This window comes from Montipora capricornis, chromosome 12 (genome assembly GCF_036669925.1).
Source record: "Montipora capricornis isolate CH-2021 chromosome 12, ASM3666992v2, whole genome shotgun sequence".
Taxonomy (NCBI): domain Eukaryota; kingdom Metazoa; phylum Cnidaria; class Anthozoa; order Scleractinia; family Acroporidae; genus Montipora; species Montipora capricornis.
In genome coordinates this window covers 27,816,423-27,832,377 of record NC_090894.1, presented here as the reverse complement: position 1 = coordinate 27,832,377, position 15,955 = coordinate 27,816,423, and the positions used below count along the sequence as shown (strand labels likewise).

At 39.0% G+C, this 15,955-nt stretch overlaps 1 protein-coding gene and 1 long non-coding RNA gene across 2 annotated transcripts in view; one reads left to right on the top strand and one right to left on the bottom strand.

Moving 5' to 3' along the window:
* The first annotated feature begins 5,914 nt into the window (after positions 1 to 5,914).
* LOC138026688 (adenosine receptor A3-like) lies at positions 5,915 to 9,983 on the top strand. The gene is made up of 2 exons (XM_068874133.1): positions 5,915 to 6,608; positions 8,174 to 9,983. Exon 2 carries the CDS (start codon positions 8,180 to 8,182, stop codon positions 9,155 to 9,157), a length of 978 nt encoding a protein of 325 aa, XP_068730234.1. The 5' UTR covers positions 5,915 to 6,608; positions 8,174 to 8,179; the 3' UTR covers positions 9,158 to 9,983.
* A 2,354-nt stretch (positions 9,984 to 12,337) lies between these two features.
* Positions 12,338 to 15,955, bottom strand: part of LOC138026689 (uncharacterized) — a 4,946-nt gene continuing 1,328 nt past the window's right edge. The window contains exon 3 of the long non-coding RNA XR_011127321.1: positions 12,338 to 12,442. This is a non-coding gene — a long non-coding RNA (uncharacterized lncRNA). The remainder of the gene's footprint in view (positions 12,443 to 15,955) is intronic.

The following is a 15,955-nucleotide window of genomic DNA, read 5'->3' as shown; positions in this document are numbered from 1 at the left end:
TCTGCCAACATTAAAAAAGACTTACCAGCTGACTGCGACAACCTTATAACTGATTACCAACATCCATTATTTGTATTAAAGACGTTCGCGCCAAAATTTTCCTACGGTGAGATTTTCTTCATTTCTCGCCGAGAAATATTGAAGATCCGTTACCAGGATTCATGCTAAGAAAGAAGTAAAATCGTTCTCTGGTAAAAAGTTTTGAAAAAACTATGAGCTTTCGACAGACTGAACTGCTGCCTTCAACGGATAAAAATGTGTGAAGCCTAAAAGCGAAAGAAATTTAAATATAACGAAAAATTCGCATAAATTAAAGATTAAAAGCATGTAGTAGAAAGAATGTTTCTTAGCATTTTTAACATTCTTTCTTCTACATGCTTTTATCCATTAATTTACGCGAATTTTTCGTTATATTTAAATTTCTTTCGCTTTTAGGCTTCACACATTTTTATCCGTTGAAGGCAGCAGTTCAGTCTGTCGAATGCTCATAGTTTTTTCAAAACCTTTTACCAGAGAACGATTTTACTTCTTTCTCGCCTAGAGTTAGGTCATAAGGTACTTATTCCAAAAATGAAAAAAAAAAAAAAAAAAAAATGGGGGGCACCGACTTTGTTTGGGAGAAAACGGCAGTGGAAAACTGCCTTAATTTAGACAAATCGGTCATGATAGCGAGATGTAGCGTCATCTGCTCATCCATCAAAAATCATAAAAAATAAACTGGTAGAGGGAAGGTTTCCGTGCATAGGTTTCTAGGAGTGGGATTTTTAGATAATTTGATGTCTCTAGGGATGTCGTAAACAGTAGAGTTTATCCTCGACGAGCGTTTTCGTAAGCTCTACCCGTTGCAACCACTGCCGGAATTCGATGGCACGAGAAAAGAAAATGTTAAAAAAAGATAACTTCTTACGGTGGGAATTTTTTCATTTCATCATATTTTGTAGATAGTAAGTAAAGTAAGTGATTCATGATTAAAAAAATAGGGGTCACCACTGATCTAAACGAGTAAAATCGATATAATTTTGTAAAGCTCTTGGAAAAATTCGTTTGTCGCGCTTTTGCCTGACCTGTCGGAGAAGGACTGGAACCAACGAGAGGATCAAAGGTTTTTACCGAAAAAAAAACTTTCTCGAGCATAGCAACGAAGTTTTAATCTGGCGTCATTTTCATTTGGTTAGTGTTTTGTATAATATCTCTTCATTGCCGTCATGTTCATCTTCTGGAGTGTGGTTTTTGTAAAATCTAATCGCTGGTTGTTTCCACGCAGGTCCGCACTTTCAAGCTGACGAGGACGGAAATACTGCTGTCTTTTCACGAAAGTAAAGGAAAAGAACTTCAAAAATGTGCCATTCTTTTGCCGTCCTGGAATTTTTTCCCCGGCGTTTTTGTCGCCCTGTTATTTTAACTAATTCTTGAAAAATATTTATGAAAGTCAAGTAGACTAGTACGCGACTGATAAAACAACGCGAATATCAGTCGTGCAGTGGTCTCCTGGACTTTCATAAAGATTTTTTAATCAATTTTGACTGATCACGATTTTCTCTGATCCAACTTACCGTGTGGACTTACCGTGGACTTATCGTCCACGGTTTTTGCGAAGGTTTTAAAACCTCAACTTCACTAATGCTCGAAGTAGTGCGTGACATATTACAGTCGCGTTACCTGCGCAGTAACGTTGCACACAAACAATTAGCGCGAACGTCCTTAAATCAATAGGACAGTTAATCAGAACATCGTTACATGTAGTACAGTACACAAACTTATATACTGTTTGTAGATGATCCATGCGATGGTTGTTATTGCAATGACACCACTGCAAAGTACAATCGTTAACGCTCCCCTACTCCAAATTGTAAAACACGTAATTACAAGAGACACAAAGATTATCATAATACGGATTCCGGTACATACTTCTTTTTCTTTCCCATGGAACTCGCGTGGTTGTATTTTCAATATGGCGCCAGAACAAGATAATGTTCGTTCTTGCGTCGATCAACATTATTTTACCTTAGTTGCAGTACTTCACACTTTTGCATGGTTATAGGTTTCCTTTTTTTAACTCTTTCATCACATTCGCATTTTGTTCTCACAGATAATTTCAACTCATGATCACTAGTGACATACTTTAAAACTTCGCATGCAACTTGACCATACTTTCGATTCACTGACCGATTCGTTCCTGTACTGATCAATATTTTTAGCGTGCATTGACTCCGAACACCTATTCCTCTGTCCATTATCCACTTCAACGTTGAAACAGCTCTTCCATACACGTCACATTTTTAGAGCCCACGATTCTTTTGGTCAGCGAACTTTGCCGATTTGTGGTGGAAACGCGAAAAAACTGGCTGAAAACTCAACTCTGGCCGCCGTGCCTGCGGCCAGAATAATAAAGACGAAATATCAGCAAGTCGTTTTTCCAGTTTTTGTTATCTTATAATAAATATATAACACAAATGAGGAGAAGAGACGATTTTAACGAACACCTATATTTCAACCGACTTATCGGTCTTCTTCAGGGTGACAACATGAAGAAAACATCTACACGTACTGGATGCTCTTATTCCAAGGCGCGTTCACGGGAACCAACCTTTGCAGCGGTTCAAAGTAAAATCAATGTTAAGAAAAAAGCAAGATAGTTAGCTTCCAGTTCAGCTGACTTCGATATAAAATTTCACTCAAAAGATAATTCCCCAGACAAAGTGGCTGTTGTAGCTTCTTGTTCAGCCAGTCGGGTCTTCAATTTGGTCATAATTAAAGTACTATGAAAACGAATGATAGTGTCACAGTGAGTCTTAAAGAAGATTCCTTGACTCTTGGCAATAAGCTATGAAGAGGATGGCTAGTATTACGAGCTTTATTAAAAATAGTACGGTCTGATTTATCTAATAACTTGGAAATATCTATAAAATAGGAAACAGAATACTTTCACTTGTAACAACAGCAAAGAAATTTCTGAACAGTAGTGAGCTCAAGTTTAAAAACAGCGTAAACACTAAGCCCGTAAGTAAGCTTAGGTAGGACAATGACGTTAAAAAGATGGTCTATATCATCCTGGCAATAGCCTTCTTTCTTTAGGCTCCTAATAACAAAAAAACACTTATTAGCTTCTAGTAACTTATTCTTTATATGTACTGTAAACCTAGCGTTATTCTGAATCGAAATCCCTAATAGCTTTGACGATTCTACCTGTTTAATGTCATTGACAGGACTATATAGTTTTCTTTACATCTTTCCGGATACAAAGCTCATTACATTTAGTACTATTACGTGGCATACAGTTATCTTCCGACCATTCTAGGTACTGATTAACAGTGTCATGAGATATATCCGGGCTCACTTATTAACATTAACTTGAATAGTAGTATCATCAGCATACTTAATAAGATGTGTCATAGGATTGCTGTCAATATTAAGATCATTTGAAAAAAGATTAAATAAATAAGGGCCACTTACGCTGCTCTGAGTAGTGCCCTTATTTACACAAATGCCAACTGAACACTTTACCTTTAAAAACGAGACGCTGCTTCCTGTTTTTCAAAAAACTAAGATACCAATTAGTAAGATGTGGATTAAGATTAAGAGCCTTAAGTTTCTGACCTAAAATGTAAATGATGATCTTGAAAACAACGACTCGAGAAATGTTTTGAGTTGACGTCGTTTTAAGTTGAGTGATTTTTCCATAGACTACATGTAGGACAGTGTTCCATATCGGCTCTAGACTTTCTACCTATCAGGTGTCTTTTCAAGTGTTAACAAATGCGCGTGTTTAGTATCAGTGGGGTACGATTGGCCCATTATATCTCTTAAGCAAGCACAGTGACATATCTTTTTTATTGTAGTTCTCAAAACAGGCATTAGTAGGGAATATTCAGGGAAAGTTTCAAGAAAATCGTTGGACAACTTTTTTTTCTGAAGAATCACCTTAAGGTATTTTCTTTCTCAGACGATGACACGAAAAAAGCAGTACGTTTCGGGTAGTTTATCTAATCAGTGAGCACTCAGAGCAGAAAAGTCGCTCCGAAGGAAAAAATATTTACCGAAATGAACCGAACGTTATATTCTGGTAACCAGTTACCAAAGACCTTTATTGTGAAAAAAGTTTGAGAAATGTGGTTTTTTTCTATGTTGTATGACCGTAGGCGATATTTACATAGCTAGCTCAGGCTCTAATCGCCACAGCTGGTAACCGATTAACCGCATGGAGAGCCTGTGTGAAGGCTAATATTTACATTAAACTACTCTTAAAAGCTTCCACTGGATCAGTACAATTGGACTAAGCAAAGCAGATGCTAATGTTTAAAATGCAATAAAATACGCTGTGCTGCATGTGTAGATGAGTTAAACACTGAAACCAATGTGATCGAGTGAGGTCATAGTTAGCTGGGTATTCAAGACTTCTCAATTTTGCGGTAGCACCACTGTCAGTTCCAGTGTCGTATTGTTCTTGGTGAAAGAGAATTTATGTTACTGTCGGAGTTAGTGCAAGAGGCCGGAACTTCGAAAAAAAAAATACCCTGTGAGTTTTAAACGCTTCCATGGAGTATAATGCTTAAGTTAATTAACAGCCCTCTAAGACTTGTTTCTGTCATCGGTTATCAAGAATCCAGGGCCTATTTTGTCTGTTATCGTCTAACACTCGAAAAAAAAAACAAACAAAAAAAACAAAGACGAAGTGCAAGAAATTATCCTAGCTCAGTTGCTTGGTAATATAAATTTTCTAGAAAAGCTGTACTTTTTAAAACGACGGAAGCAAGAATTCTGCGCCAGTTGGTCATTTCATCTTGCCTGCAGCTGTCCTGCACTCTTGTTTGGCAAGCGCCTGTTCTAAGTTACGATTTTCAGCTCTAATTTCTTGAACCACATCGAATCTGTCCGAGGTACGCCAATAAAAAAAAAAAAAAAAAAAATTAGGGGCTTTTCAGCCTTGCATCTGGAGGTTGTAGCTTTAAGATTCAATTTCCCACTGTGTTGTAACGCGCTTGCTTGATAGCGTGCGTGCATTTTTATATTGCTGCGTCTTACATCAACGAGAGTATATCTTGTAACGATTCTGATCCCTTTGTCAGTTGCCCTGTCGAAGTCTTTGCTAAATAAAGACGAAATATCAGCAAGTCGTTTTTCCAGTTTTTGTTATCTTATAATACATATATAACACAAATGAGGAGAAGAGACGATTTTAACGAACACCTATATTTCGACCGACTTATCGCTCTTCTTCAGGGAGAAAACATGAAGAAATCATCTACAGATACTGGATGTTTTTATTCCAAGCCGCGTTCACGGGAACCCGCCTTTGCCGCGGTTCAAAATAAAATCAATGTTAAGAAAATAGCAAGGTATTCAGCTTCCAGTTCAGCTGACTTCCATATCAAATTTCACTCAAAAGATAATTCCCCAGACAAAATGGCTAGCCGCGAGCTGTTGTAGCTTCTTGTTCAGCTAGTTGGGTCTTCAATTCGGTCATAATTAAAGTATTATGAAAACGAATGATAGTGTCACAGTGGCACAATTCATACACCTACAATAAGCGCCAAAAGGGTTGAGACACTTTCCCTTTTAAGGAATCTCGGACAAATCCTTCCGACAAAGTCTTTCCACCTTTAAAGACGAGACGCTGCTTCCTGTTTTTTAAAAAACTAAGATACCAATTAGTAAGATGTGGATTAAGATTACGAGCCTTAAGTTTCTGACCTAAAATGTAAATGATTATCTTGAAAACAACGACTCGAGAAAGGTTTTGAGTTGACGTCGTTTTAAGTTGAGTGATTTTTCCATAGACTACATATAGGACAGTGTTCCATATCGGCTCTAGACTTTCTACCTATCAGGTGTCTTTTCAAGTGTTAACAAATGCGCATGTTTAGTATCAGTGGAGTAGGATTGGCCCATTATATCTCTTAAGCAAGCACAGTGACATATCTTTTTTATTGTAGTTCTCAAAACAGGCATTAGTAGGGAATATTCAGGGAAAGTTTCAAGAAAATCGTTCGACAACTTTTTTTTCTGAAGAATCACCTTAAGGTATTTCCTTTCCCAGACGATGAGCCGAAAAAAGCAGTACGTTTCGGTTAGTTTATCTGCTCAATGAGCACTCAGAGCAGAAAAGTCGCTCCAAAGGAAAAAATATTTACCGTGAAGAACCGAACGTTATATTCTTGTAATCAGTTACCGAAGGCCTTTATTGTGAAAAAAGTTTGAGAAATGTGGTTTTTTTCTATGTTGTATGACCGTAGGCGATGTTTACATAGCTAGCTCAGGCTCTAATCGCCACAGCTGGTAACCGATTAACCGCATGGAGAGCCTGTGTGAAGGCTAATATTTACATTAAACTACTCTTAAAAGCTTCCACTGGATCAGTACAATTGGACTAAGCAAAGCAGATGCTAATGTTTAAAATGCAATAAAATACGCTGTGCTGCATGTGTAGATGAGTTAAACACTGAAACCAATGTGATCGGGTGAGGTCATAGTTAGCTGGGTCTTCAAGACTTCTCAATTTTGCGGTAGCACCACTGTCAGTTCCAGTGTCGTATTGTTCTTGGTGAGAGAGAATTTATGTTACTGTCGCAGTTAGTGCAAGAGGCCGGAATTTCGAAAAAAAGAACCCTGTGAGTTTTAAACGCTTCCGTGGAGTATAATGCTTAAGTTAATTAACAGCCCTCTAAGACTTGTTTCTGTCATCGGTTATCAAGAATCCAGGGCCTATTTTGTCTGTTATCGTCTAACACTCGGAAAAAAAAAAAGAAGAAGTGCAAGAAATTATCTCAGCTCAGTTGCTTGGTAATATAAATTTTCTAGAAAGGCCGTAATTTTTAAAACGACAGAAGCAAAAATTCTGCACTAGTTTGTCCTTTCATCTTGCCTGCAGCTGTCCTGCAGTCATGTTTGGCAAGCGCCTGTTCTAAGTTACGATTTTCAGCTCTAATTTCTTGAATCACATCGAATCTGTCCGAGGTACGCCGATAAAAAAAAAAAAAAAAAAAAAATAGGGGCTTTTCAGCCTTGTATCTGGAGGTTTTAGCTTTAAGATTCAATTTCCCACTGTGTTGTAACCCGCTTGCTTGATATTGCTGCGTCTTACATCAACGAGAGTAAAGCAAAACAAGAATTCTCTGTCATCTACCGCATTCCCGTTACTCGTGCATTCATCCATCCGTATTCTAGGGCTCTTACAACAAATTTTACGGCTTTAGTTTTCCCCAGGAGTGGCTAAATACAGGAATGGCTCCTGCCTTGTCCCAGTCATTTACTTTTAGAGACAATACAAATTTGCGCTGGCGAGAATGAGAGCCTCAACACCAAACCAATGTTTTCACGCAGACCACTGGTCGGTGCAGTTCCCGTAGCTTCCCCTGGCACGCCATTTTGTTTGTATTATTTTGTTGGCAGTTGTCGAACCCAGATTTCTCTCACCTTATTCCTTGCCGCCATTTTGGTAACATTGCATATTTGTCTATGCTCGACGGAAGAAATTGATCACGTGATCTGCTGTGTCCCGACCCGCCGCCATGTTGAAAGCCGAGAAGACCCTGGGATCGAGGTTGGCAAATTATGGTTCATTTTTTGCATTATAATAGCGTCAAATTCCGAAAAACTTTTTTCTCCATTGATTCTGTGCACCAACATGGCTTCTGTGATGTTAGGTGAAAACCATTTATTGTTTATGTTAGCGTATTTTCTTCTCCAGGCGATGAGCAGAAAAGACAGTAATTCGGTTGATTTACTGTCTACTCAAAGATCGATCAGAGCCGATTACAGGATTACATTATTCACTTTACATTATTCAGCGAAAATTTAAAATGCGCGTGTTATGCGGCTAGAAGAATTTTATTCCAAGGGGCTTGCACGGGAATCCGTTTCCTTGTACTACAGCGGTTGTCCTTTACCGCTCAAAATATAATCAATGTTAAGAAAAAAGAAGGATATAACCGGATGGTAAGCTTCCAGTTCTGGTGACTTCGATTTCAAAATCATTAGAAGAGGATTCCCCGGACACAGTGGCTAGCCTTGAGCTTTTGCAGCTTTTTATTCAATCCTTCCCTAGTCGCAACGTCAACTCGAAAACCTCATTGTAGTCATAATTAAAAGTCTTTTATGCAAACGAATGATAGTGTCACAGTGGGAAAATTCATACATCTGACTATGATATCTTACTAGCGATTTCTCTTTTCAGGTATCGATGGCTGCTGAGTCGGGTAATTCGACATTCTTTGGCGAGCAAAACGTCACGTTATTTGAGCTGAGTGTATCTCGATCAGAGTGCATCACCTGGCAGCTGGTACTATACACAGTGTTGGCTACTATAGTGACATTGAATGGCCTTTCAATCATTGTTTTCTTAAGAGATCGCAGTCTTCGCAAGCGTCACATGTACCTGGTAATCAACTTGACAGTTGCTGATCTCTTTGCTGGATTATTCTCGCCGCCCATTCTGGTCCATAATCTTAGTTTCCTTTGTCTGGAGGGGGACATCTTCTTATGGAAGTTTTGGTTTGCTGTCGAGAACTTGACCACTAGTATATTAGATAGTTTGGCAATGTTCTTTTTGCACTCCTCCGTCGTAAATCTTGCTGTTATTTCGTTGGAGCGTTTACACGCAACGTTTCGTCCATTTAAGCATCGCCTCATGAAAAAGAGGACCTTTGGAGCAGCTGTTTTCGCCGTTTGGTTTACAGCGGGGATATGGGTGGCTGTGGATTTCCTATTATTCTGGTACGGTGTCTACTTGCCTTATGAGATTCACAGATCTTTAGTTTTTTCTTGCTGTCTTCTCATTATCCTTGTTTCCTGCGCGTCCATCGCTATTAAAATGAACTGCGGAACACTTCCTCGACGCCATGGTGGAATCATTAAAGAAAGAAAACTGACTAAGACACTGTTCATTGTGACGAGTGTGTCTTCTATGCTGTCCTTACCATATATCGTTTTGTGGTTTGTTGCCGGCAGTGTGGACTCGGTTCTCTACTACGAAATTTCCCATCGAACAATTATACGTTTAACTTTGGTTGCTGTCTGTTTACTTTACGGAAACTCACTCGTCAATCCCATATTTTATGCCTTTAGAATACCAGAGTTCAAAAGAGCTGTGTTTTCAGTTTTGATGTGTAGACCATTGCCCGCCCGCCATGTTCAGGAATTTCCTCTTAATGGCATGTAGTGTCTAGTCTTACTTTGGCCTCAAACTACATCTCTTGTCCATCGAAAGGTCAGCTGCTTGTGTAATGATTAAATTTACGCAAGATGGCGGCGCGGGGCTTTGGGGTAATGTATCTCACACTCTTGGCCCCCTTAGACCAGTTTCAAATTTCGCGCTACTGATTCTTCTGATCATGTTGTAGCTGACCGCTGGATGGAAGGTGTGTTTTGTTGTTTTATTTATTTTGAATTTGGCGCGTTCGAATTTAATTCGATGTTTGAAACCACTCCCATGTTATTGTTGTACCACTCCCAGGTCAAACTCATTTAAGTTTGACACGGTAGAAGCTGGCGTTTGAATCAGGCCTCATTTACATATTAAATTAAACTAAGTTCGAATACTGCTAAAACCAAAATTATACCAATTGGCTGCAGGAAAAGTTGAGTACCTTATTAAACCCACTTGAGCGTTGCTATTGAGGAACTCTCTTCAGCATGTCAAGTCGCTTGGGATAGTCATTGATGAACATCTAAGGTGGCAAAGAATCCAAAATGTCGCTCTCGGGATGAGCGAAATAAAAAGGATGAGACCGTTAGTCTCTACCATCTCTTCATTACACACACAAGGCGTAAATTCAACCTCACTTTGATTATTGCAATCTTGTCTGGGGTAATTAAGGTTAAACGTTATTTGACAAATTACCGAAGCTTTAGAATCAAGCCGCTCGGGTTTTAACTCTTATTAGTATCACCTAACTAGTGGACTAATGCAAATCCTACATTTTGATTGGCTACGCTACTAGAGGACTATTAATAATAATCCTCGAGTAGCGAAAAGCGTGACGCTTTCTTTCGTTTTTTTCCCAAATAAATATATTTTCAACTTGCATTTGCTAACTTTATTATTGCCTTTTCTGTCCGACTAGTTGGGTGATACTAAAACAATGCCTCGCAAGGGCCACGGATCAATAGCCCATTCGGCTTCGCCTCATGAGCTATTGACCCGTAGCCCTTGCGGGCTACGGGTCTAATTGTTAACTAGCTGCGATGCTGAAGCCAACTTGTTAATAGTGAGTCAATAATTCATCTATTAAACATTTATTCCATACATCACTCCTTGCAACCTCCCGCGTGCACCATAACTCAATAGTGCACGCTGAGCCGTTTACCATTTGTTAACAGGAATGATGCTTGCAAGCATCATTTTAGCCGGGTGGGGCTAGGAAAAAGAGATTTAAAATTATTCTGTATGTTAAGGTGATTCTTTAGTCTTGCACTGCGCATCCTGTACTGAGCATATGGTGTGTCAATATTTATAAATTGGTCAAATTTGCAACATTGTAAATATGGCGAAAGTCGATCATACACGAGGAATTAGTTCTCAAAACATGTGAGAGAAGTTGTGAATGACCCATACTTTATCTCTTTGCGAATAAGCGCGCGCATTCCGAGAACACGGCGAATTTTGTTGTTTCGATCTACGATAATCGAGAAAGTCAGGTACGACGGTGTTTTACTCTTCAACGAGAACGGTGACCTATATTTTTTAATGCATCATTTTGATGTACAAATTATCCCCTTTAAACTAAAAAAATTCAAAAAATTTATCGGAAGATATTATAGCTAAAAACGTACACAAAGCCCGTTACCCAGGGATGTAAATGATGATCAAAAACAACGACTCGAGAAAGGTTTTGAGTCGGCGTCGCTTTAAGTTTGGTGATTTTTGCATAAACTATATAAGAAAGTGTTCCATATGCAATGGATTTTCTACCTATCAGTTGTCTTTTCAAGTGTTAACTTTAAAATTCTCTTGTTCAGCTACCGCAAAATGTACCCTGAGCCGATGAAATAACGTTTAGTATCAGTACACAGGCATTACTGGGGTAAGATTGGCCCATTATATCTCTTAAGCAAGCGCGGAGACTTATCTTTTTTATTGTAGTTCTCAAAACAGAGATCAGTACATGTAGCAAGAAGACAATTTGAGATCTAGAATTTTCGGAACATTGGTTGTAAAATGTCTTGCTTGCCTGCCTGTCCTAGGATTTTCGAGCCCCTAAAAAGTGGTGTAATTGCCCATTTTTAAAGGATTTTTACCCTAAAAAGGTCACTTAGTATTTTCGGAAGCCTTTTTTGTGGCTGAAATTTTCGAAAAGGTACCTTTTGATCCCTATAATTTTAGGGTCACTTGACTTTCAGGTAGGAAATCCGAACAGATGAAAAACTTTTAGGGGATAAAAATATGCCTATATCTACAGTTTAAATACAAAAATATGTTATACAATGCTATGTTTAAGTGGTTTTGAACTATATTCTCGTTGGGTGCGCTTGAACATTCCGGGAAAGGTTCACGAAAATCGTTCGACAACTTTTTTTTCTGAGGTATCACCTTAAGGTATTGTTCTTGTAATTAGTACCGAATTAGTTACCGAATTGTGAAAAAGTTTGAGAAATGTGGACTTTTTCCATGTTGTATTCCCGTAGGCGATATTTACATAGCCTGCACGCAGGCTCTCCGTGCGTCGGTTAATTGTTGCTAAAATGGCGTTCGGTCAACAGCTAGCTAGCTGAAGCTCCAATCGCCCTAGCTGTTAACCGATCAATCACATGGAGAGCCTGTTTAAAGGCTAATATTTACATTAAACTGCTCTGAAAGGGGCAATGTCATACTTAATTTTCTGTTTTGAGGTTAAACAGGGTAAAAGTCTCAATTAGTACTTTAGCTCACACGTCTAACATTATTGACAACCCATTGACAAGATATGGAATATATTTTTTGCACAAAGAGCTATTGGTATTTAATTTTTGGGGACTTTCTGCGGACACCATCTCCAAACTTGAAAAAACTGGCCAGTTTTTTCAAGTTGCAACCATTTTTATCCTCTCCATCCTTGGCCGCAAACAACAATGAATAGTTTCAGTGCACTTAAGTTGTTATTGGCAACAAAATCTACACGATTATTTTTTGGTCTTGATTGATGCAAAGACATATTTTAGTGTTTTGAAGTTTGACTGACATAGCGTGACACTGCCCCTTTAAAAGCTTTCACTGGATAAGTACAATTGGACTAAACAATTGCAAAGCAGATGCTAGTGTTTAAAATGCAATAAAATACGTTTTGCTGCATGTGTAGATGAGTTAAACACTGAAACCATTTTGATCGGGTGAGGTAATAGTTAACTGGGTCTTCAAGACTTACTTCTCAATTTTGCGGTAGCACCACTGTCAGCTAGCTCCAGTGTCGTATTGTTCTTGGTTAGAGAGAATTTATGTTACTGTCGGAGTTAGTGCAAGAGGCCGGAACTTCAAAAGCAAAAAAAAAACCCTGTGAGTTTTAAACGCCTCTATGGAGTAATGCTTAAGTTAACAGCCCTCTAAGACTTGTTTCTGTTATCCGTTATCAAGAATCCAGGGCCTATTTTGTCTCTTATCGTCTAACACTCGAAAAAAACAAAAGACGAATTGAAAGAAATTAGAAAGACCGTCATTTTTAAAACGACGGAAGCAAGAATTGAATTCTGCGCCAGTTGTTCCTTTCAGCTTGCCGGCAGCTGTCTTGCAGCCATGGTTGGCAAGCGCCTGTTGTAAGTTACGATTTTCAGCTCTAACTTCTTGAGTCACAGGGAATCTGTCCAAGATGCAAGATGCAACGCTTGATAGCGCGCGTGCATTTTCATATTGCTGTGTTTTACATCAACGAGAGCATATCTTGTAACGATTCTGATCGCTTTGTCAGTTGCCCTCACGGAGTCTTAGCTAAATAAAGACGATATATCGGCAAGTCGTTTTTGCCAGTTTTTGTTATCTTGTGATTTTTAAAACGACGGAAGCAAGAATTGAATTCTGCGCGATCGAGCCAGTTAGAGTGCTCAATTCATAGGTAGAGCGTAACTATAGAGGGCTGTGAGACTTAAAACATAATTACACGGTAATTGCCCTACAGGCCTGTTTCGTAAGACTTGAAGCCTCACTCTTCAGGAGTTTTATTCACACTGCTGCGCACTTATTTTTATATCACAAACACTACGTAAATTTACATACATGTTGGTGTTTAGGTGCTAAGCAAATTGTTCTGTTGTAGCGCCTTCGCTCGGTGCCTAACTCGTTTGTTTTGTTTAATGTACATCGCTCCGGTTCACAGCTAATGACAAATTTCTCGCTCAAGCATAAATTACAACGTTTAGTTGAACTGCTGTATGGATTAGCGCGGCAAACAATTAGCCATGTTTGGGAAGAAATTCTTAGCACTCGTGGACAGGTGTTTTCCTCGGGGCCACACCCTGAACAAGATTTTCAACCGGAATACTATTGAAATCAGTTATAGCTGTACGAGCAATGTAAAGCAACTAATCGACAGCCACAACAAGCGACTACTGGCGGCCTACAGCCCCTCCCTGGAGAGCGCTAAAACCAAGCTCTGTAACTGCCGTAAAAAGGGCGAGTGCCCCTTAAACGGCCAATGTCTGACTTCTGGTGTAGTTTATCAGGCAAAGATAAGAAGAATGGACAATGACAAATTTGAAACATACGTAGGCCTGACGGCCGATGCCTTTAAGACACGTTATAGAAATCATAAAACATCTTTCGAAAATAAGACCTATAGAAATTGAACTGAACTCAGCAAACACGTATTGTCGCTAAAAGATAACAACATAGAGCATGAAATTACATGGCAAATTGTTTGCCACGCTAAACCGTACAGCAGTTCAACTAAACGTTGTAATTTATGCTTAAGCGAGAAATTTGTCATTATCTGTGAACCGGAGTGATGTACATTGAACAAAAGAAACGAGTTAGTATCATCATGCAGGCACCGAGCGAAGGCGCTACAACAGAACAATTAGCTTAGCACCTAAACACCAACATGTATGTAAATTTACGTAGTGTTTGTGATATAAAAATAAGTGCGCAGCAGTGTGAATAAAACTCCTGAAGAGTGAGGCTTCAAGCCTTACGAAACAGGCCTGTAGGGCAATTACCGTGTAGCTATGTTTTAATTCTCACAGCCCTCTCTCTCTCTCTCTCTCTCTCTCTCTCTCTCTCTATATATATATATATATATAGATATTACCAAGGCTTCGTAGCAGCACCAAGTAAGATATCGCTTTGATGAACCACACGATGTTTTTGAAGTTCATATTTAATATTTGATCAAGACATGTTTCGTATGAAACATTATCCATCGTCAGTTGTACAATGAGGAATAAAGTGAAGTTGTGCAATAAGTAGTGTAACAAAGTGAGATATATAACATGAATAATTAAGGCTTAAGGCGAAAACAGAATAAAAACACACACAACAAAACAAAAAAAACCCAAGCTATTTAAGCTAAGAAAAGAGATTAATTAGTAGGAAAGGGATAAATTAAGATGTTTGACTTGGGAGTTTAAAGATGGCTGCTCCCAAAGGATATGCATGGCTTCGTTAATTTTCAATTGTGTGGAAGCAGGGTCGAGGATTTTAAAACAATCTCCTGACAAAGGGAGCGACATTTTTCAGAACTTCTGAAGTGCTTGTCGGAGGCGAGATTGTTCACGTATGCGAGTGTCTGTTGGTTTCACCAATATAACAGGCACTACAGCCTGCACATGAAAACTTGTAAATGACTCGTGATCGTAAACCCGCAGGGATAGGGTCCTTGGCCCCAAACCAACTCCTGATTTTAAACGGGGTGAACACCAACTTAATTTCCAGGTCGCTACAAAATGTGTTGTCTAATTTCTTATAAAATTCGGTCAACCAGAGTGCGTCAGTACTAATCCTAATTTGTAACCAAAAGGTACAAAGCTATAATAATTAGTGAGAAGACCAGTGTAGGTCTTCTTGTGGAAAACAGAGGTAGTAATGCTCTGATTACTATGGTTATCTAAAAGCACATCCAAGAAGGGGAGCTTGTGGTTTTCTTCCCTCTCCATAGTAAACTTGATGTTAGGGTGCTGGCTGTTGATATGACTAAAGAAAGATAAAGCATCCTGCTCGGTATTAAACAAAGCAAAAGTGTCGTCGACATATCTACGGTAAAACTCGATACCCGAATAGTAATTCTCTAACCAGCGTTTCTCATGGTGACCCATAAAGAGATAAGCTAATACAGGAGCAAGCGGGAGCACATGGCTACCCCATCAATTTGATCGTAAAAATGATAAAGGGCAATCCAGATATTAAATTAGGACGTGAAAATCCTACTAAGTTATTTTTCTTTGCCACTGCCCAAACCCATTTTCCCTTTTTGGGTAATTTTGTACAACTGACGATGGATGATGTTTCATCCGGAACATGTCTTCATTAAATATGAACTTCAAAAACATCGTTTGATTCATCAAAGCGATATATATTATATATCTATCTACAGACAGTGCTGTTTCGGCCATCTGGGCCTTATCAGTGCAGTTTAGTAGTCGCGGATGGAGGTTAAGCTTATAAAACCACCCCAAATGTCCCACACATGTGGTACATCTAAGCCATGCCAGAGGGCTCAAACTAGCAAGCTAGTGAGCATGCGCATTTGCTAGCGGCAATGACTCATCCTAGTAGAGTGCTCAATTTCGACATGAAAGCAAAAGCTTTGTAATGCCAAAGAGCTATATCTATCTATTATATATAGATACGTAGACTTGAACTAGGTCAAAAACATTTATTTGCTACTCCGAGTTTCATGCTTCTCACGAAGCAATCATCAGGCAACTGCCAAAAAGAAGGAATACATGGTGTTTTACAGTGATTTTGAAAATAACGGTAGCAATTCACTATAGGCTGGGGTGCATAGCAACGGTTAAACAATACAAACTGTTTCCAGTGAGCTGCTAAAAATAAGCC